Source organism: Neolamprologus multifasciatus, chromosome 4 (genome assembly GCF_963576455.1).
Source record: "Neolamprologus multifasciatus chromosome 4, fNeoMul1.2, whole genome shotgun sequence".
NCBI classification, from domain to species: domain Eukaryota; kingdom Metazoa; phylum Chordata; class Actinopteri; order Cichliformes; family Cichlidae; genus Neolamprologus; species Neolamprologus multifasciatus.
The window spans coordinates 16,026,066-16,049,442 of record NC_140442.1 but is presented as its reverse complement, the minus strand read 5'-3'; the positions used below and the strand labels follow the sequence as shown (position 1 = coordinate 16,049,442).

The 23,377-nt window shown below is 41.1% G+C and overlaps 1 protein-coding gene and 1 long non-coding RNA gene across 2 annotated transcripts; one reads left to right on the top strand and one right to left on the bottom strand.

Moving 5' to 3' along the window:
* Nucleotides 1-310: 310 nt before the first annotated feature.
* ern1 (endoplasmic reticulum to nucleus signaling 1) lies at nt 311-21,438 on the bottom strand. Its single transcript, XM_085155909.1, has 22 exons — nt 21,191-21,438; nt 14,533-14,653; nt 12,015-12,048; nt 11,805-11,877; nt 11,535-11,607; nt 10,425-10,547; nt 9,083-9,184; nt 8,728-8,989; nt 7,214-7,292; nt 6,717-6,876; nt 6,225-6,340; nt 5,916-6,110; nt 5,075-5,339; nt 4,895-4,985; nt 4,610-4,799; nt 4,287-4,386; nt 3,973-4,172; nt 3,463-3,610; nt 2,850-2,977; nt 2,363-2,486; nt 1,754-1,821; nt 311-1,663 (listed from the first exon to the last, which is right to left on the bottom strand). The coding sequence occupies exons 1-22, from the start codon at nt 21,266-21,268 to the stop codon at nt 1,157-1,159; spliced, it is 3,237 nt and encodes a 1,078-aa protein (XP_085012035.1). The 5' UTR covers nt 21,269-21,438; the 3' UTR covers nt 311-1,156.
* A 105-nt stretch (nt 21,439-21,543) lies between these two features.
* On the top strand, nt 21,544-22,964 carry LOC146520130 (uncharacterized). The gene is made up of 4 exons (XR_014873588.1): nt 21,544-21,815; nt 21,919-22,008; nt 22,210-22,248; nt 22,371-22,964. It is a non-coding gene; the product is annotated as an uncharacterized LOC146520130 (long non-coding RNA).
* Nucleotides 22,965-23,377: the final 413 nt, after the last annotated feature.

Sequence of the window (23,377 nt, the reverse complement as noted above, 5' to 3'; positions counted from 1 at the left end):
AATATGTAAAGTCTGGCTTTAAATATAGGAACATCATTATCTGACTGACACGCACTGGTGCAGCTTTGTTACCGCCCCGATTCTTTTTGGGGTACAACAGATTAATTTGTGGTCAAACTGCCACGTTGCAATGTTTCACACCTTTTAATATGAGAAAAGGAGAGGTTGTACTCTAGACTATTTTGATCAATATTAACCATATCTGTGGCTAACCCAGACAAGACCAGCTGCTTCAAGCGCTTGCAGGTAAAGTATTTGACTTTCAAATCCCTGCCGTGACATGCAGCACACTCATAAAACACACAAAATATCAGTATAAAAACAATAGAATTTAATGTGCAAGTCATTAACTTCACTTTGACACCCCTGAAAAAGTTATTACACAAGCATTTTGCAGCCTGACTTCCAAACTCCTAATTTGACTCTATAAAGAGGAGGATTACAAAAACCCCACTGTATCCAGACGTCACCCTGAACACCCTTTGGAGGAGCCCACTCTTAATGAGTCAGCTCAATAGTCTTGATTGACAAAAGAGAAGCAGTCTAGCAGCAGCATTAAATGGAATCAAGCACATTTAGCATAGTCAATTTTAAAACATCTGTACACATACAGCACAGTGATATTAAAAAGGGGAAAACCAAAAAAAAAAGGCACAACGGCCACATCAAGTAATTTATCATCAATGATCCAAATTCTGAACTGGTCTGTACAAAAATATACATACAGTATCTGTGCAGAGAACAGGCTCACCAAGACGTACACAACATTGCACAATAAAACTACCCAAGTGTTCAACAACATCTGGACCCATTTCCCCACAATGGAGACCAGATACACCTTTTTGGACATGCCGTAATAAAATTAAAAGCTTTCTTCACTCAGTTCGGCTACAATAAAACATCCAACACCCTGCTGGATTTCTCAGGGTGGCTCGTGGATAGTCTCGTGTTGGGGATCATTTTAATGCAGGTTAGCAGAAGGCACTTAATGCAGGATGCAGCGGCCGCGTCTGGCGGTGAATCCCAGGCGCTGCAGGCCTGGTCCTCACCGACTCACAGCACAGCCACAACCAGGAGTCCAACCATTCCTTTTGTCTCCCTCACACTTTAAGGCAGTGCTCCCATCTGAGCTGGATCCACCTGGCTCTAGTCTATTTCACACTGGTTTGTTGTCCAGTATAGGAGGATTTGTCAGTGGGGTCACCTCAGGCTGATTGGATTCTCTTTGCCTGAGAGTTGATTCTGAGGTTTGACTGTGTGAGTCAGTCTGTGTGGACGGTTCTGGCTCTGCCGGCTGCACTGTCTGAACCGGGATATGTGACGATACGGGCTCCGGTGCTGATGAGGGCACTGATTCAGTAGCTGCTGTGTGACACACCTGCTCCGGCAGTGACGAATGCGATGTGTATGTTGGCAGGTGTTGAGTGCATGGCTCATTATGTCTTTGCGGCCCATGGTGAGCTAACTGGGCCTGTGTCTTAGCAAGCTGTTCTGCAGAGCAGTAGTAAGGCAGGAATGGTCTCTCAGGCGCGCAGGTCCGCATGGCCAGGTAGGTGTGCATCAGCAGGTGGGGAAAGCGGGAGGTGAAATAGGAGACAAAGTCATCGGGGATGGAGCCCAGAGTCTCCTGGACCTCAGCGGGTAACTCTCGATAATGGTGTTTCTGTTGAAGTAAGGTCAGCCATGAATGTGACTGTGGCAAAACAGGCTCACTTTAGCACAAAGCTGTTTGGTATAAAGGATAAATTCTTACCTTGTTTCTCATTGCACGCAGGAGGTCTCTGACTGACCCGCCCTTATAGGAGCGAAACTTCCTCAGATCTGCCACACAAGGAAAACTCAGAGCTCAGGCATTGATCATAAAAATTAATTCTAAACACAGAATCAGTACAAAGGAAGTCCTGAAACTATTGAAGCTGTAGCTTGAACTGAGCATGGTTCCAAGTGTCTCTTGTATTTAAAAACATATAAAAAGGTATGTGTACCATTTCATCTTTATTAAATGTGATGCCTTTATGTTATCAACATTATCTCTGCATTAATCATTAATATCTGTTCCAAATGTTTTATGTCAATAAAAATGAGCGCAGAGTTCATGGAGAATCTGTTGCTGTGATACTGGGTCAACTGGTGCTGTTGACAGGAAGTAGCATGCTTAATTAACCACATGCTCAAATGTTTTCCTGCAGCAGGATGCTGCATGCAACTGAACATACAGGGAGGCACTTAAACAAGCTGTAAAGTGAACTAGTATACGTGTCACTGTGTAACATGTAATACTGTCAAGTCTAATTTCACACAACAAACAAGAAGAACGTTTTACAAAAAGAGGCTTCAGGAGTTTGTGCAGTCAGTCTCATACCGGTCTGCAGTGGCACTGTGATGTGCTCTCTCCAGTCACCCTTGACAACAGCCCTCCCCCCTCTCTCCAGCTGTCTCACAATTGGTCCGTCCAGCGGTTCCTTTTCTATTCTGTCACTCACATCCTGAAAACAACCAAAAACAAAAAACAACCAGTGAATATAATATGGCAGGCAGTCTGGAGTGTTGTTCTCAATGACAATATTATTGTATTATTTAAATAAAAAATGTATTGTAGAAGTTAATATCACAGTAATCAAAAACACTTGTTTTTAAATTTATACAGAAGCTTATTATTAAAAAGGGAAGCTGAACATACTCTACTACACCATTTAGAACATTTAAAGGAAGTTCAGGGTCTAAACACAGACTAGTCTGCAGTACCACTGTATACTGGCAAGGTTTACACCACATCGGGAACAGTGTCAGAGGAGTCGTTTTTACAGCATGCAGTGAAATTTACCAGGTAGGGTAAAAACAAGAGTAACCTGAAAGAACTGCAGCTCCTTCTCCAGGCTCCAGAAGAAAGGGTGCTTAAGAACGCTTTCAGCCGAAGGCCTCCGGTGGGGATCCATGCTCAGCATCTGCTCTATTAGATCTCTGGCTACAATGTCACCTGGCAAGACATAAACATAGTAGTTCTGACAATGTGCCACACCTCTTAACACATATAATTACAAAGACACACACATAAAAAAAACAACAACAACTCTTTTCAAAGACACTTATGTGGTTTAAATATTGCATCTTTTGCTCCTCTTTCTAACTTTTTGTTTTGTCCAAAATTTGAATATGAATCTCCTTAAACGTGTATTTCTTTTTACTTTCAGTGATATGTTTCGGCTACATTGTCAAGTTTGTATCTGTTTGTTTTTTTCTCGTCCGAATGAACCAGTTCTTGTCTGCGGGTCTGAAGTCTATCAGGATGTGCTGTTTAAAGAAACCTTTCCATAACTCAGAGGACTATGTGGACACACTGGGAAAATCTTCAAAGGTTTAAATAATTTTGCCTTAAAATGAGAAACCCCAAAGTCCTCAAACAACACAATCATATGACTTAACCTGCATTACTTTTACCAAAACCAGAAGCCGAATCCTCACCATGTTTGTCATTCTGCAGATGGTCCAGGCTGTACGAGCCCAGTAGGATGTTTGCTTGCCTCTGCAGTGATTTGCCAAAAGGGTGGCTTCCCTGGGACACAACGTAGTAGAAGACACAACCAGCAGAGAAGATATCAACTGCGCAGGTCTACAAGGGACAGAGAGGAAGAAAAGAGAAGGTCACAGCTGTGTATAATGAAACAGAACCATAACCATCAACATCATCATCATCAACAAGGTTTCTTCTGTTTACACAAATTATCCAGCATGTAGGCTAACACCAATTTAAAAGCATTGTTGCAACATATATATTAGTATTATTGTTATTAATCCTGGAATGGGTTCTACAATCCTTTGAAAATTTTTTCATCTTATTCTCAAAAGCATCCACTTCAAATATCAAGTATTAGCTAAACTTGCATCGGTTGGAAGTTTTATTTCCTCAATAGAGACAGTAAGAGTTGACTTTGCAGTAATAATTACAGAGCTGCAGAATTACCACCAACTCACTGGGTTGTCTTTGCAGTCCTCGCTGAGGACCTCTGGTGCGATCCAGCCTTCAGTGCCAGGCACCCCAGACCTCCTACTGAAACTGTGGCGGCCCACTGCGAGCTTCTTACACAGGCCGAAGTCTGAAATCATGGCGCGGACCCGACCGTGTGCATTGGGCATGGACACTAGAATATTGTGAGGTTTCAGGTCTCTGTGGACTGGAGAAAAAAATACGAGGACAAAAAGAAAAAGACAGAAAGAGTTGTTTAGGCACACAAAAAACTTAATGATAATGAAAACATGAACACTATTTTGTATTCAGTGATGGATACCAATGTTGAGGGAGTGCAGATGGGTCAGTCCAGACATGGTCTGCTGGAGAAGCATAACAGGCTCAAGTCCATGACGATTGAAATCCTTTCGTTCCACATACTAGAGAGATGAAGGACAGCCATTAGCACAATCAGAGACTTTTTGCGACATTATTTTTAACATAGGAAGTCCTTTATTTTACTTGTTGTGAGAAAGTGACAATGAAAACCATCATGTGCTAGACTTAAATTCAGACAACTACATGCAAATGACACAGGAGTAAGGCACTTTTAAGGAAACCTAAAATCAGCTTCTCCATACTCCTAAAAAAGTCAGTGATTACCTCCTGAAGGGAGGCAGCGCACAGCTCAATGGCGATGTACTGGAACTGACGGTCCCTCTCCGTGCAGAAGTAGCGGATGACGTTTGGATGCTCATCAGACTCCCTCAGCAGCTGAACTTCTCGGTCTGCAAAGCTGAAGCACTCTGGGAGAATCCTCTTCACTGCAACTGGACGGTTGTCAAACTGACCCCTAGTGGAGAAATGGTAAAAATACAACATTGGTCATCAGCATTTTACAGTTTAAAAAAATCACCACTGTGAATAACGACTAGCTGGTTAACTTACTTGTAAACAATAGTCCCCTCAGCACCATGTCCCAGGACCTCTTTGGGATGGAAAGTTATGTTCCCCACTCTGACAACACTGGAGTCTGCCTCTGATAATACAAATGTTGGTCAGTGAAAGCTAAACCATTTAAGTGCTGAACAAGCCTAAAGAGTGTGGCTGCAATTTTCCAGTCGTTACCTCCATCTTCGTGCTCATTGGCTGAGCTCCCCAGCTCAGACACAGACAAGTTGGAGTGGTTGGAGGCACGAGGGGTGACATTGGGGCTGCTGTGGTCTGAGCATTCGGAGCGAGTGCGTGCCACCTCCAGGTAGTCGCTCTCTAGAGTCAAACCCATGCCTACTTCTGCAGGTGGAAAAGGCTGCTGCCTCTGCAGCATCTCCAACCTCTCCTCCATCTGTCTCTGGAACTCCTGGTGCTGCAGCTGCTGCTGCTTGTGCATACTCTGTTAGAAGACAAATAATGTGTTAACGCTCTATGTCAACTGATTAGTAGCTGTGAGTGATGTGAACACAGCAGTTAATTGTAAATATGTGTTGTCACCTAGCAACTATTTTAGGTGACAATAACTGTTCATTCTGGTTTTGAACCCAGGGTGAAAAGCAATTTAGGAGCAATCTAGAGATTAACAAATTCTCTAAAATCATCTATAATATTTCTCAGAAATTAATGTTTGAAAAGCCAGTGCACAATTTTAGAAGTTCTGAGAGATGCAAAAGCTAAAATTTAATTTTAAAAAGTGTGATCATACCCAAAAAACAAACTGATCAGGCTCCATTTCCTCTATTCTATAACCTCATTTTATATAAAACACTTAACATTAGCTCCACTTCAACTAGTTAGAAATGGGAAATATTAATTATGTATTACCATAATTTATTAAAAACTAATACAATGCTTTATTGCTAATCAACTTGAAATACTTTAGGTTTTCCTTCCTACTTCTTTCATGACAGTTTTTTAAACCTCACAGTTAATCTTAAATGATCAACAGTTCAATGGAATGCTGTAACTGACTTACTTTGGGGTATGTAATCACAAAGGCAACCCAGCCAGCCAGGAGGAATGTGGAGAAGATGATGGTAGCCATGTCTTTAAGCATCGAATCCACCGGGGCCTCTGGGCGCACACCGCGGCCACCAGTCCCAGGTTCTTGGATAGACGTCTCAGGGACAGCTGAAGGGGGCCCATCATCCATACCACTGTCATTAACCTTCTACATGAAGGCAAAGAGACACAAAAATGAGGAAAAAGGCAGAAAAGCAAGAGTACATTTATTAAAATTCTGCATAAAACCTTAAAATAACTAATGGGTGACACACTGACAAACCTCCTCTACTTTCTTGTCAGTCGTTGGTGGGATGACGTTAGCTTGATGGCGTGGGAAGCTGTCGGGGAATTTTTCAAGAATCTTAGTGTGAGCTTCTGGAGGCGTCTCATGATGACCTGATAAACAAAGAACATTTTTAAAATATCACTACTGTCATCATTATCATTAGGAAACTTATGAACATTCACCTAGAAACCAATTTCAACTGTTGTAATTTTCTGCCTGTGTTTCAATGCAAAGAAAAGCCTATAGTGGGGCCACAATGTATCCAGCAGAGGGCAGTGTCGGCTCAAAATCTTCACTGAAAGAACACGGGATCATTTAAGGTCCTGAACTGTGTGAAACCTGTGTGCAAAACCCACCAGCTTACACGCCTTAGCACATAAACAAAAGGTGTGATACCCGCTTCCTGATTGCATCAAGAAAATAAAATAAAACAAGCTAGTAGGTTAGACCTAATATTACTGTCTGGTTTCTATATTGGCGTAGTACCTATAAGAAGCAGGTAGTTCCTCATAAAGTTGACCTGGTTCCGCTCACGGAGCGCAGCGTTGAACTTCACGCTGGTGCTGGGTGTGATGACACACTCCTTGTCTTCTTCCGACTCCTGGCTATCCGGGCCCTCCAGCATGGGGAATGTGCTGCCACGAGGCTAAACATACACAAATACAAACATTTAAGCGAGTCAGAGTAATCAAGCAGATTCCTCGTGTGCTTCTTGTGTAAGCCCAAGAGTACAGTAATGTTACGGAGTCAAGGCCTGTGAGTCAAAATGACCTGAGCTGAGGCAAGCTAAGACAAAACATGGGCATGATGTACCCACACAAGCTTTTTAACATTCCTTCCAAAAAACACTCACTACAATGAAGACAGATTAAAAAACCCTGATACAGAGAGATCACCTATTAGGATTGTTGACTGATGTTTTGCTCTGTCATGCACAACTTATGTTTTACTGAAATGAACACAGAAATGCAGCTATCACTCACCACCACAGTAACTCCATCATGCACCAAGGAGGGAGAAGCATACAGACTGGTCGAGTATTTGCCCACATACAAAGTAGCCCTGCAAAACAAATAGCAGAGTCAAAATAAAGCAACCTAACAACAGAATCTACACACCATGAAAAATTCAAAACCACTTCCAAAAAATAAAAAATACAAGTTCCCTGAAATCACCTCTCTATACAGGCGAAACTTTCACAGAGGATCTAGGTACCGAAACCCACTGAATGTTTTTCATCAGCAGGTGTTAATACAAGACGTAAAAATATACAAGAGTGCGAAACAACAGGTGAAACTAGAGGCTTGTAATACAGAATTGGCCTTTAGGTTAGCGAGGAGGCTTCTGGTATAAACCTGGGTTTTCAGGGATTTGGAGGCGGGTCACTTGTTTCTTTGGTACGTTAGTTGCTCTGCAGATCTAACTGGCTCTGGAGCAAGTTGTGTTTAAGCTAAAAGAACAGTGCATGTAAAATCATTGCCAAACAATTAATTATCTTTTTTTTTTTTTTTTTTTAAAAAGTAGAAAATAGAACATCATGGTCTAAACCAGGGATGTCAAACTCATTTTACATCAAAGGCCACATACAGAACACTTTGATCTTAAGTGAGCCGGGTCAGTGAAACTCTCCTTTATGTCAGTGTAAAGACGTTACACAACCTGTTAATGCTCCAAAGTACTTGAGACGGTATTTGAATTATATTTTTGTATTTCTACTTTACTTGCCCCTAAATGTTTAACATGAGTTTAACAACAGCAAGGTTGCAGCAGAAAGAATGAGGCTGAAACTATCTAGATCTACTTTTGTCTTAATGATGTCACAGTGATACGGCAGTTATTTGTAAACTGCTCATTTTTCAGATGATTTGTTTTTCTCGTGAATAATGTTCAGCTCAGCCGTTGCAACAGGTTATCTGGGACCAACACTGATGCTATGTGGACGTGCTCGCAGCTAGATTTGGAAAACCTCCAGAGTTGATAACCACAGTTGTGTGATTGCCATTTTGCTTTTGGTAAATGATGATGTAAATGGTCTGTATTTATCTAACACTTTTAGTCTAACAAAGCCCCATAAAAGTCTTTTTAACTACAAAGCACATTTACCAGTTGAAGAACTGGTAACAAATCAGGGCAAGCTGGAGATCCAACACCCAGTTCTTTGATTAGTGGACAGTTGCGCTTCTGGGTATGTTTAAATTGCTTAATAGTACAGGCCTCGGGCCTTCTGGCAGCCACTTAGATATTGCATGTCTCAACTCAAACAGTACGCAATCAAAGGCTGGATAAATAAAAGTATATTTTGATTCCACCCTCTTAGTGTGATTCACACAAAATGCTGAAACATGCCTGAGAGAACTCTTAGCCAATGCTTGTTTCCAGAAACTGAATGAATCAGTTTGGCTGGCTCTAACAATATTCAGAAAGAAACTATTCTGACCTCCAGGAACCAGCATGCAATATCCACTTTAGCAGTGAAGCACACAAAAGCATAATTTACATGAATTTGTTCTTGGGCTTCTTCTCCTTAGGAAATGGGTATTTCCACTGCGTGATGCGGCCGACCTCTCCAGACATGAAAGTGAGGTAACGTAGGGTCTCCACGGCCACGTTAGTATGGGCCACTTTGCGGAGGCCCTCGCGCTGCCAGATATACATGGCCACCACTGGAGAGTTATAGTTCTGGACCCACTGGACATCTCCAGATTCGCTGTCCACGGTCACCACAAGGCCGTCACCATTGGACACAAAATGAGCCATCTCTGAGGAAGAAAAAAAGAAAAAAGCAGACATGTTATAGTCAGTCTGTTGGAAACTAAAGCTATAAAACACACAGACTTCTCCAAGGATCTTACTGTATTTGGTGTCATCGTCAGGGAGGGTGGAGGCGTAGTCGGAGTAGGTGGCATTCCAGCGCAGCTCTCTGCTCTTGGTGTCATACATGGTGATGGTATACTCTAACAGAGAAATGAACAGCAGGGATATGTTCACAAAAGAAAGACATTTTTGTGCTTATACAAACTCGCCAAGTGCTCTGTGGTGTAGTGGTTTGCACTTTTGCTTAACAAGGAAAAGATGCCTGGTTTGATCCGGAAGAAAATATTCACAAATCAAATATGCTAAGCTGCCTGCTGTGATGACCACTTTTGACAGGGATGCAGTTTAAAGTATTTTACAGATTTCTTAAGTAACCTACAAAAAGCCTTTTTTTAAACCAATTTCAGGTAGTAAGAAAGATGTAAAGCAGTGTTCAACTTCTTCTGCAACAATGGGAATGTAAAGAAAGAAAATTCAGCTTATATGCTGTGTTTACAAATTAGGTTTTGACCTCACACCATGTTCAGGATTAATGGCGGTTATCAAAATCACACACACTGAGATGCCTAGATGTTCTCCAGGTTTAGCTAGAGGTGGTGACTGGTGGGAGGGAGGTGTGGGCTTCTCTGCTTAGGTTGCTACCCCCACAACCAAGTACTAGATAAGTAGGAGATGATGGATGGGTGGATGAGATTTGCAGGACTCTAGTTCCTTGTCTGCAGTTATAGTTACAGGTAAAGCTTTCATGCTCCAGCAAATGTGCCCGTCTGTGTATAAAATTAAGATGGAGGGGAGAGGGGGGGTTTTCACACACCCCCAGACGTACTAATTTGCACTCCTCCAGCTTGGATTGGGGTGGAATAGAGCAGGGAGAAACAGCAGAGCTCACCAGGAATGGGAGAACTGCATGAAAAGCATAGACAGTGACACTTTTTCATTGTTATTAACAGTGTTTCACATCAGCTTTTTTTATGTTGTAACTTTACTCTTGTCAGCCTGCTGGCTCACAGACCAACAACAGTACAAGCAAAGAGTGGCCCACAGACAGGTTGTACTACATATTTTGCGCACTGCACCCATCTCACAACAGAGCTCACTGTCGGCAGACGAGCACTAAACTGCCTACCTCTGCTGGACCATAACATCCTGTTTAACCCAGACATTAAAGTCTGCAAGGGCAGATCAGGGGATAGCACTCTTTGAGGCGAGGTTGGAGATTGGATGAGTAAGAGGCAAACAATGGTTTGCAAACTGTCTGGGCTTACCAGAGTATGCAAGACAAATAAACTTAGTTGATTAAAATCAACAACTGAACAGGATGAACCGCAGAGACTATCGTTGTGTCAGTTAACAGTGTTGCTGGGTTGGTTTTGCTTTTACCTGTGCGTCCCAGATAGAGAAGAGATGAAGAGGGGCAGAACATCTCAGCAAACGATGAGGTCAGGGTTTGCTGTTTCTCACCAGTCAACAGATCCACCACATACCACAAGTCCTGCTTTTTACCTGTGTGTGAGCACATAACGCAATTACTTAGCAAGATTTCAACATTCAAACTGCTCCTTGCAAAAGCAATTTCATAATCATGTCCTACAAACCTGTTGTTGCATTTCATATTTACATATTCATAGGCGGGGTTTTATGTATCCAATCGTGACACTTTAATTCTCACTATTGCTTTATTTTACTACCACTGTGTGTGTCCATCCTCAAAGAGGGCACCTTCTCATGAGGCTTTTCCAATTTTACTTCCTACTCTTCGTTTTGTCACACGGAAACAAAGGTGTAGCAGGAGAGAGTGCAAAACATCTAACATATATTTGCCTCATGTAAAGAAAACTGGCCAAGGAAAACAATATGGATTTAAAGATTGACAGAAATGGGTGTTACCCATTCTGTAATTCAATAAGCAGCTTACGGACTCCTTGCCTCGCCTACTTTGTCAATGCAGGGTGTAGAAGCAATGCCAGTCGTTTCTAGTTATAGATCAATACAAAAGCCATAAAACAGAAAATGGCTTGATTGATTGACAGAAAGCAGACAAAGAGGGACGGTTGTTTGGCCCTGATAACTGCAAAATCTACTTTGCAAAAAATTCATACATAAACAAATTTAAGTAGTGAGAATTTGTAACACTCATCAGCTCCAATATGCTTTTTCTGGCTGCAGTGTCAGTTAAATGAAAGCAAATACTTCACTGATAATGACCACGGGGAGGCAAATGGCAGCCGCTTCCCTTTTAACAATGACACATAGTAACCACAGCAGATTACCTTTTCTGTGCTAACTGTTGCAAATTCAAAAGAGCAGAGGCAACGACAGCAGGCTGAGTGGAAAAGAAAACCACTGTGATATATTCTGTTGAGGCCAGAACGTCACCAGCTCAGCTAGACAAGGTGATACACAGGACATGGACTGCACACAGCCACGGAAAATAAAACACTGAGCTTAATCAAAAGTGTCCTAATCATTTTATTTATGAATGCACCTTACCCATGTAAAGGATTCCATCAGAACTGCGACAGGGAGAAGCTTGGACCAACTCCGGGATGGTGAAGGGTAATTTCTGTTTAAGGAAAATGAATGAACATTAGAAAACAATATTAATCTGCAATCCTAAAATAATATATGGAATCTATGCATCCCCACAACTGCAAGTTAAAATGAGAGAGTATTACTTTTAGATACTTTTTCCCCCGAACAGAGAAGTGAGAAGTAAAGAGGGGGGAGATTATAGTGTGTGATAAGTTGGTTTCCTCTTACTGTGAGGCCTTCGTTGTTCTTCCCGCCTAGAGAGTACAGGCTGCCATCATTTGGGTCAGGCAGAAAGGCCGGCCTGGTGCAAAGAAGAAAAACGGCATCAGGATCATGGCTCAAGATGAGCTCAACAGATTGCCACGATTATTTGCATTCATCAACTTTTGACAGTTAAACATAATACACAAGGATGCATGTGAACACAAAGATACTTACTCTGCTACATGCGTGGGGACCTGAAGAACTGGATCTGTGAATTGAGACCAGAAGATGCTAGTCAGGAGTGACAAGAATATCAACCAACAATGAAAAGCACTGCCAGGAGTGGTTGAGTAAGAGGATGACATGAGCACTGATGACATTAAAATCGCAGAGGACACACAGTCCAAATGAACATGGATTCCCCCGTGGCAAACATCAAAGGCAAACAGGCATGTCAACAAACAGCTTTCAGTGAATAAATCAGACATGTAAAGACCAACTGTTAAGGCACAAAATGTGATTGTTTTATTGGAAATACTGTGATAATTTCCTCAGCTCATCTTGCAAACAGAATTTTTTTTTTTTTACTCCTGCCCTGCTAAGGAAACAGAGGCATTAAGAAGCTTTCAGGGCATTTCCCACCTGAAATTCTGCCAGTTTAGTAAATATTTCAAACCCTTTGTATTACTACTAATGCAATCATTTGGCCTATCTGGTGGAAAGCTGTTTAGTAGAGGTGAAAATTAGTTTCATATGAACATGAAACAGAAGCATTCATATCATTTAATCTGACAAAAACAGAAATTGATGGTTCATTTTCAAAGAAACATTACTGCTGTCATCATTTCTGTTACTTTCTCATCACATCTTATTTTCTTACCATGTCACACAAACAAACAAGCAGTTCCCTAAAAGAAGGGAAAATCCCTTTTAAAAAAAGAGAAAACACTAATACGGCCAGCCACTACAACAACTTTTAAAATACCAGTGTGCTTCCTTGACACGCAACAGTCAAAATGTGAAGCCTCCATTTAAACAGGTTAAACACACACCTCCCTTACACTGTGAACATACAGGGTGTGGACCAGGTGGAGGCACCCAAAGGGGTCAACAATAGCAGGGTGTAAGCACAGATTATATGGAGGTGCTAAAGAACAGTACGAGCATTCATTCAATGTGGTTACAGAGGGTGTGGAGAAAACAATTTATTTTTCTGTGCTACATACAAGGATGTTACCCCCTGACCGCCTTTAATACAAGTATATGTTTACAAAGCCAACACAGAGTAATAAGCAAACAGTAAGGGGACATGTGCACGTGCAAGCATGTGGCTTGACTTGTACTGCCTTGGTCTAGATAAAAGACTACTGCCTCCTTTTCGTTATGCAGGATTACAGTTGCCTGACAGACGCACAACAACAGGTGTGTGCAAAGCCTGGAACAAAACTGGTTACATTTATATTCAGTAGTTGTTCCAGAAAAACAGATGATGCGGAGGAGGCAGCTTCTGCCTCTCATTATTAATGGGGTAGCAGACGGACTTACAGGCCCACATCTCTACTTTTACCAATCTTAAAAATGTCAGAAAAGTATCAGAAATTTATGTAGAAAACAGGGAAACTTTCTCACGTATTATGTCTCTTGAATGTTTTCCAATTATCCCTTCGTGTATCTTATCTACTACAACTCCCAAAGATACAGTTCCTACATTAACATGGTAATCACTGCACACGGTGCATGTGCAGTACGGCAACGTTGCTTACCCCGGCCCACTCCGACCTTGATTACAGGCTATATTTTCCCCTCTCTCAGTTAATAATTAACCAGTTTTCATGCATAATGGAGCCTTTCAAACGACTCTCTTCAAGTAGGGACTGAAAATAGGATTCAAGCCTAGAAAACACCACCTGTCAATAACTATTCTGACGGTATAATTCATAGGTATAGATGTCTTTTAACTGCTTTTAGTTTGTTCACATGGTTACAGTCATTACCAGTATAAATAAGCCCTAGACAGCATTACACCATTTTAATAAATTGGGTTTAAATATTGCCTAATATTACAATTAGGTTACAATTAAATCCTAGTGTTAATATGTTGACAAAGTGCACAACCCTGCATTCATAAAAGAAGGAAAGAAAACACATAAGGAGTACTGCAAATCAACAGGCCAGTTTAACAAGAAAGCCAAGTATTATCTATGAAGTGTGCAATTCATGGATATTGTGTTTTTTGTCCCATCTTCCTCCCCCCACCCTCAAGCAGTCCTGGCAGATTGCTGCCTATCCCTGTGGTTTCTTCCTGCTAAAAGGGGTTTTTCCTTCCCACTGTTGCCAAGTGTTGGCATAAAAGGTGGTCATTTGATTGTTGGGGCTCTCCAATATTACAGAGTCTTTTACCCTACAATATTTAAGCGCCTTGAGGCGACTGCTGTTGTGATTCGCTATATAAATAAAATAAAATTAAACTGAAACAAAATGACAAGAATAGTTGTCTGTAGCTCATTCTTTTTAAATTCTTTAAAGTTTATGTCTTATTGTTGTATTCTAAAACAGCTTACATGACATAAATAAAATGAACCTCAGGCACCTCTCTGACACTTTCTTTATTCTTTTTCAAAAGCAGCAGGATACATTGTTTTTCCTGTGGCTGCTTAGAAAAAAACCCCAAAAAAACCCAGGGCTTTAATGGGGCTGAACAGAGAAAAACACAAACAAAGACCTAAACCTGACTCCAGTCCTCTCCTCTTACCTTCTTTTAGAGTCCATTTAATAGAGCCTGATTTCTTGCTAACAGCATGCAGGTTTCCATCCAGGGTGGACACAAAGAGCAGGCTTTCAGGAAGCGACACTGTGCTGCCACTGCAAAGCCCCTACAAAGAGCACAAACACAAACAGCTCTTAATACAACAAGTTATGTATGGTTGATGCAAATAAAAATTATCACATTTGCAAAGTTAAAAAAATAAATAAATAAAATAATCATAATCAGACACTGGCAAAGAACTGCAATCTCATTTGCAGTCAGACACTGGTTATCTGCACAGACGGCTGAAGCAAACGTTAGGAAAATGTTGAAATTGTTTACACTGCAAGACGAAGGCATCAGACGGAAGAAAATGTTACACCTTCAAAAAGATGCTTTCATCATCACCCTGCAATAACTAGCCTTTGCTAGAACTTGCATGGCAGTCATTTGCCCCAGGGAGTTTGCCACCCTTATAAAAATCAATGAACTTCAAATCAATACAGCAGAAGACGCAATAAGAAAGAAGCTGACAGGGTGGATGACAGGGGGAAGGTTACTGGATAAGCCCTTATGGCTTTTTCATGCATTTACATTGGTCCACGTGGAGGCTAGGAAACTTTGCAGGCCAGTTTCACAAGCATGTGGTCTGTGGGCTACAACTGTTTATGCTGTTGGTCCTTCAGCCAGTCGCAAAGATAAAACATACAAACAGCTAAAGAGAAAACAGGTGTTACAAATAATAGAAAGTTTGCTCTGCACCCAATGCCTGTGTTTTTAATGCAGTTTTTGATGATTTTTTTTAATGGTTGTGGTGCGTTCCAAGAAAAAGTCTGAAGTCTGAATTTCCGAGTTCCCAGTCAAAGTTTGAATCTAGAAAGCCCCCTGAACTGATTTTCCGCTTGGAAAGTCGAAGAAGGCCCCAGAAACCCTGAGCTAACAATCCAACATGGCAACCCTGAACTTAAAACTGTAAAACTTTAAATCAGTACTGTTCTGTATTTGTGACTCATTAAATAAGCCATATACAGAGCACTGGCCAGGCTGTAGTGGTGTTTCAGCGCAACAGAACAAGGATTATACTGTATTGTGATCAATACCTGAATACCTTTGCCTTGATAAAAAAAAAAAAAAGCCTATAAGAAATCGTGTTTTTGTTTTTCCCACACTTTCTGGAATGCACTAACCCATGAGTGCAGTCATTCCCAACTTCTGAGATAACCGGAACGTAGCATTATTCACAACGAACCCCAAGGCCGCTGGCTTTTCTGTTCCGGCCAACTTTTCATAATTCATCAAGGACAGAATGATAGAATATCTTAACAAAAAAAAGAATAAATAAAAACATTTTTCTTGCCATTCAATCTTTACCACCACAGCCAAAGTTACTTAGTGAAAAGGTTATCAAACTGGGCCTTTGGCTGAGTTAATCTACTGTCATGCTGCCACGAAGTATGCAACTCGACTTTAGACTACATTTTGTCTGCTTTGCATGAGAAATGAAAACGGACCATTTGTCTAGAAATGATGAGGTTTGAAGCTTGTCTACTTGTCTACTGATTGTGGAAGCTGAAGTGCTCGTCAGCCAGACAAAAACTGCCAGAACCTATCAGTCAGAGCTGTGTGTGGGTTGGTGAGTCAGTTAGGGTGGAATCTTACTTTATAATACTATTTAAAAACACAAAATGTCTGATGTCAAACATACAGACTCCTGTCTTTCTGTCGAACTGATCTCCCAGTGCTGTATTGTGCACACTACAAGATGCAGCACCAGAGGTCAGTGCCCACTGGCTGAGGAGGCAGAGAAAGATGGTGACTGTAAGTGGTCGGGCTGTGTGCACTCAGAAAGCTGTGGCTGGAGAGAGCTGCATGTCACACTGACACTGATGATGTGTCAGAGTCCGCAGCAGCATTGAGGGTCATCGCTGCCTGATATCATACACCTATGCAGCTATTTTTATCTGTATAACCTCTAGCAGCAGCAGCTCAGCTTTTCTTTGAGTTTTTTTTTTAAAATAACGTTATATACCATAATCCCAGATAAAATGAAAGCTAGAGGTAAACCAAGCCTCCAAGAGCACAAAGGGAATCGTAAATTGACTTCAGGGGTTTTTTTTGTCACTCTACTTGAAAACAGATTTCGCAATGGATTAACTCAGAAGAGTGCTTCAACATCCCGCTGCACAGATGACTAGTAGGCTGACGAGCTATACGGGCACCTAATCCTTTCACAACCTTTTTCTCCTACTCAGAAATATGTGGCACAAGAACAGACATGGGTTCAGCACATGAAAGAAATAGCCAGTATAAAAGGAGGAGATAAACCAGTACATACAAAGAGAAAATAAAGAGAAAGTAAAATGAAAGACTGTGCAGGGAAAACAACTGAACCCACAAAACCCATAACAGTGGCAAAGCAATCCAGCCCCATGACTTGGCTTATGCCAGAATTAACAACACTGTGGGTGAAGAGTGCTCCAGTCACCCACTAAGGAATGCTAGAAACTCCACTCTTGATAACCAAGTCGTGGGCATCTTTCAGTTTCTGGCAGGAAAAAACTCCAGTGGACGCGCTTGCCTCCCCACAGAAAAATGCACAAACCCAACCTGATCAGTCCTTCTACCGTGATCATTTGATGAGATATTTTCTCAAACTTGCAACAGGTACTGGACAAGCTATCAGGCCCACTCAAAACAATCTTTTGGCTTAAAAATATATATATAAACAGCAGTGTATCCAACAGTTTATTTAACAGTTAACACCTCTGTATTGGTCTGTAATTACATCTCTAAAACCACTACTTGATTATGACACTGTTTTCAGCTTTCCGTGTGCTTCAAATATTATTAATACAGTTAAACAGCTAATAACAATGTTACCCAAGACTTACTTTAACTGAAATTATTGCAACATAGAAATGAGAGAAGGACTGACTGTTATATACTGTAAAATGACTGGCAAAGCTGGGAAATACAGAGGAAACAACAGATGCTACTCTGGCAGATTATGGGCTGTGGTGTCAGCACTATAAGGCAGTCAGATACAATAGCAGGCTATTACATAGTACATTTTGTTGCAACACAGCAATGCATAGTGCAATTTCTGGGTGGTTGAATGTCAGGTTGCTTTGGATTAGTACAGGCTCTGACAGACTCGAGGCTGAGAGGGGGGTCACCAGATCAACCTTGAGTCTTAACACTTTTCTGTTAATGACGACTACCATAAATATTCTTCAACCCAGGTTTCAAGTGTTGTCTTCGTGTACCAGCACTCAATTAAATTACTTCTACATTTCACAAAGATTACTATCTGGCACAGACAAGAGGCTCTCAGAGAAGCACCACTAGTGAGAGGGGAGAAACAAAAGAGTGTATTTCCCCACTTTTAAGAGTGAATAGAAAACGTAATACAGGCTACACTAGTGAGAAAGCACCAAATCACAGTTAAACTCCAAATTTTACCATGTTAAAACGCTCAATTCTTTCTTCCTGTGAGTCATTCTGCTCAAAAAATGGGAAGACACTAGCATGCTTTAATAGTCTGTGCAGAAACCAAGGCCAAACAAACCCTGAAAGTTTCACACTATCTACATAAAGAAACTGTGTCCTTCTACATTTGCCTACAAAACCCCTGCTGTAGTCTCACCTATCCTATACAAGCATTTGTGTCAACAATGTGCATCTGTGACAGTTCCCACTGGGTGCCGAACTGATGAGAAAAACCATAACTAATCCAGTTTTAGGCCCCCTGTAACCTTTACCAGCGCTCTTGGTTTTGCAAACAAATAACTCTCCAAACATCTGCTAGCCCCCTAGTCTTGGATGCACACTGATATTCATCAGCTGGTGGATACAGTATTCAGCTTCAGGGACATCTGCTAGACAGAATCTGGCTGCTAGCCATGATTGAGCATGTGAGTTATAAAGCGCTGTATAAGTTAATGGTGAAATATTGGTGCACTCCCTCTCATTTCCTCATTCTTTTTTCTAAAAGAGAAATGTGAAGTTATTGCACAAGAGTGTTACATAATACTACAAGACTGAGGTGAAACCAAAATCTTGGCTTATTCTAAAGATCTTCTTTTCCTTCTGCAATGAGACCCAGCATGGCTTAAAGGCACACAGACTACAATGCTTATGGTATCCCTGTTAGCAGTCACTGAAGTGTCACGGTGCTTCACAGCCTGTTGCTTGCCAGACCAACCTGAACACAGGACGGCTGTAATTGGCAGCTTTCCAGCTGAGTGTAAACAAAGCACTTTGATAGCACGTTACATGCATCACAACCCTCTGTGTCTGATAAGATGCTGGAGTACATCACCAACCAACAGACAGGGGTTAAAACATAGTTTGTTTTTGTTCTCATATTCTTTCTGCCAACCAAAGTACAGTGCAACACGAGGTTAGGAGCAGACTGAGTTATACTGATAACTATTTCACCTCTCTATTTGGGTTGATACACACCTCAAATACCTGGCATATTAAGAGAAAGCATGGCCTGTTCGTTTTAGCGTCATCATGCTCATAATTTAGAGCAGCAGACCATGGAGAGACTATAAAAACATGTGTGCAGATGTAGTCATCTGTTTGGCTGTCTGAGTACAGGCTACAGCGAAAGACACAAGTATTTTCCTTTATTATCTGACCTCTCAGGCGATTATGTGATTACAGAGAAGCGCATTAAGGAGCCAAAGAACAATAAAGACTTTATAAAGCAGGGTTGATAAAGACAGTGAAGTATAACAGAAAATTATTTCGCTTCTTTCCCCCTTAAGTAAAAACCCTGAGAGAAGCTGTGCTGTGAAGAATGGGCTTTTGGATCACATACATAAGAGGGGTGAGGGTTCTGTGAATATAAATCTTAGAAAATAAATAATAATAGAAGAGGAATAATGACATTTGTGAATGGTATTAAGAGTTCACCAGTCAAAAACTACCTCCGTGTGGTAATTAACTTCTTGCTAAATTACCTCTGCCTGTCCTACCGATTAGCTTGTCTGCAGCAATAAGCTGTGTTTGCAGCTTGCTTTTGTGCAGGAAGCAAAAAAACCAAAACAAAAAATATGTCACATGTTGGCCCACAATCAGGCACGCTCAGTCAAAGTGGAGTCAATCCACTCCTGTGATAAGACAAGAGTAAGATCGCAGCCTTTTACCCATTTTCTTTTAAAAACAAACCTTAATCTTGTCTCCATACTGGAAAAATAAGGATGAAAATAAAATGCTGTTCTTGTGAGCAATGGGTAAACTACAACTGAGGACAAAAGTATTAAATATAGTGTTGTTATACACAGCCTGCAGAGTGTAAAGTGAGGCATTAGAAAAGACTAAAAGTGCATCTATAAACAAATATTATGTTTTGCTGAAACAGTTAGCAAGCTTTTAGTCAGAGACGTCCTTCCCTTAATGGAAAAAAAAAATCAGCTGACCTTAAAAACAGTGACAAGGAAAGAGATATATTCTCTGAAAATATCCAATTTATATCTACCACTCAGACACATGTTAGTCAGAATCTATAGATAGCCTATCATCCGTCACCCTCGCTACACCAACAGACCATCTTAACAGGCTAAGAGAGTAACCTGAGACATGATAGGGAATTATAAAGCTAGTTTAATCTCCTGTTTAGCTGAAGTGGTTTAGTATCTGGGTACTGAAGGGTCTCTGCCTCCAGCCTTTTACTATGAGATCTGGCTCATTTACAGGATGTTAGCAATACAGGATAGGTGAGGATGGGATTGGTGTTGGTGGATAATAGGGAGGGTCGCCATAGGGGTTTTGGTCAGAACTAAAAGAACGCCCAGATCCAATTACAGCTTTTCAAAGCTTTTGTGAGAACCATTTCTTTTGCAAAGAAGAAGAAGAAATTTGATACCAATACATCACTAGCACACGTACTAGTTCATACATATTCCATCTCTTGCATGCAGTTACTGAGTGCAGGTGTTTCTGCATGATAGCTTAATTTATGCACAATGTTATCCTTCGAGATTAAGAAAACCAACAACAGAGGGAGCACATTTTCTGTAGCCACCTCTCATTACCTTGAACTGAGCTTGCAATTGTAATATCTCATCAATGTCTCCAGCGTTTGGAGAATGTTTATTCAAGCCATCACATTGTGGTGCCTGGTTTGTCACCTCTGCAGCTTAAAAATACTACAGCGATTACTGATGCTACTGATGTGGATGTGAAGGGACAGGATGTGTGCTGATGCTTGTAAAAGATACTGCGTACTAACTTATCACCAAGCTACAAAAACACTTAAAAATCCAGTTTTTGAAACAAGCAAACGAAGACATCTAAACATGTAAATACAAAATTTCTCGTTTTCCGCAATAACTCAGATGTTTAACAAAAATGTTAATGTAAACATGTTTGCTTCTTTCGCTCGTGAAGCGGGTCTGAAGCGCTGAAAATGTAAAGTTGGTGCCACTAAAGTTCAATTTTAGAGCTTTTCAGTCAGGTAGCTAACATCTGTGTTAGCTCACTTCTATCATGTTGGGGCAACACGAAGCACACAAACAGGCTTCAGTGACACAATTTTAGCTCCCTGCGGTGACACCCGTGTAGTGAAAAATGTCTGTCCACGTTTTGTTTAAAACCATAATTTTGCTGTTAGTGTCCTCCAAGTTTAGCTAGCTTAACCAGCTAGCTCTCTTACCTTTTGTGGGAGACCAGCGTAGCAAAGCAGGGCTAAAATGCACCACACCAGGGCCCGACTGCTCACTGTCCAGTCCATATTCTCTGGTCTCAAACCGGGATAGACAGCTGGGGAGGTCCGAGCGGCCGCAGACTACATAGAAACCGCTTTCTGGTTCGCAGACAGGTGTTATAGTTTTGTAAATGTTGAAACGTTAAAGGCATCGAGCCAGCCGCACTGGATGCGACGTTAAATGTGCTTCTTCCTGAAATGAAAACCGTGGGGGTTGGACTTTGGGATAGATATCCACACGAGTGGAGGAGGGGAAATGTCGAGAGTCTGTGAGCCAATGAGAAAAGCGATACGGACACCGGATGTGGTATAAAATAGATCCGGGGGACATTTTCTACAGCGGTCTGCGAAGAGTGTGGGAAGCATGCTTTTCAGCGTTGGGCAAGCGAACTGCGGCATGGTCGTAGTTAATTTGGCTATGAAATTTTATTCATGTATATGTTGTAGTTATTATTATTGCAGCTGACTGCCAGTGCCTATATGATGGGGAGGTGTAAAGTTAGAGCACTGAAAGCAATGACTGCGCGTTTGAGCAGCGGGGCTTGACTAGGCCGCATGAGCAAAGAAAACGAAGGTAAGAATTTATTTTAAAAATTCAAAAAAAAAAAACGAAATAAAAATACAACCCCCTTGAGTTCCCATCTGTAACCAGGTATTTTGGTCTCTTTGTGAAATAGGGTGGTGATTACTCTAGTGGATGTTTTCTGCACTTCACCACGTGGACAGGGTGGTGTCATACAACCTCATGGAGGACGGCCAGCAGCGAGGTATGAAGTCAGAAATATGAAGTACAGAAAATGTGTTTTCCCTTTGGTTCATGGATGATGAGTTTTCGTGCGTTAGACTTCTGATCTGAAAATGAAGTCAGAATTGAAATCTGAGTTGAGTCACTAACACAGGTCAGGATTTGTAATCAACCAATCACATGCACTTAAGCTTTTTTTTGTTTTTAATCATTTTCTGTACAGGGGTCTTCAGTGTGAATGGATGTTCAGGATAATGACACAGTAAGTAATTTGAGTGTAATCCAAAATGATTGTAACTGACAAGTCTTCAGATAAATTTGATCTGCCCCCCTCAAAAAAAGATCAGCTTGTTAACAACTGAGCTTATTTGTTTTCTTCTTCAGGGACCAGCCTGTGATGCTCAAGAAGTGGACCCAGGCTTGAAGTTGCAGTGTCTCAGATAAACATGTTCTTTTTTTTTTATCTTTGTTTTTATTTTATTTGTCGTTATTTGTACTATTTGTATTTATGTTCTATTTCTATTGTATATATTAATCAACATCTGCGGGTGGACAGCAAAGAAAGAATTTCATTGCACACAGAAAAATGCCTTTTCTCTTGTGACGCGTGACAATAAACACTTTGAATCTTGACTCTTTAAAAAGAATAAAGCATTTTTCCACAAACCAACAGCGTTGTTTTTGTTATTTTAACTTATTTCTGGGCACTCCTCTGAACCTGGCTGGCCTCTTCCGTGGCCACTCAAAGGTCGAGAGCAGTGCAAGATCAAGTCATGTCTTGTCATAACTGGGGTTTCTTGGCTTTTATTTCACCAATTCTCTCTTTTAAAGCAAGACACAGACTCGAGATGAAGTTCAGGTATAGTGTTCTCAAAGTGCATAAGCTGCCCATGTGACGGAGTTTAACATCCATCTGTGGTGTCAGCACATCTGTTAGCATTAACACTTAATTTGACACCACAAGTCAGATGTTTTTTTTTTTTTAAAAAATGCAGCCGGTTAAATACTGAATATTTTTGTCAAGTGAATATACATCCACACACATACTATTTTTAGATTGTGAAGTGTCTTTCATACTGCACGTCCTTGATTCCTCTCCCCCCAGATGAGAGCAGACGGGGCTAGGAAAAACTGGTTAACAAAAGTAAGATGCCACTTATGACATGGGACAGCGGCATCATGTCATAAGTGGCTGTTATAGCCACTATATTTATTTATAATTGGAAATGATAAAGTTCATTTGTTGAATATCTTCAAGTCCAACTCTCAGCAGGCTTCATATCATCCAGTGATGTGGCACCACTACTTCACGTGTATAAACACTTCCACAAATGACACCTGTGCAACATCTCTCCCCTCAGATTTGTTTCGGGGGTTGAGACAACTCTTAG

Excerpts from the sequence above, each read along its gene's own strand:
- ern1 (XM_085155909.1), bottom strand. The coding sequence starts at position 21,268 with ATGGACTGGACAGTGAGCAGTCGGGCCCTGGTGTGGTGCATTTTAGCC. Across the intron at positions 11,878-12,014 it reads GTCCCCACGCATGTAGCAGA|GCCGGCCTTTCTGCCTGACC; the intron begins GTAAGTATCTTT and ends TCTTTGCACCAG. Across the intron at positions 11,608-11,804 it reads AGAACAACGAAGGCCTCACA|AAATTACCCTTCACCATCCC; the intron begins GTAAGAGGAAAC and ends TTCCTTAAACAG.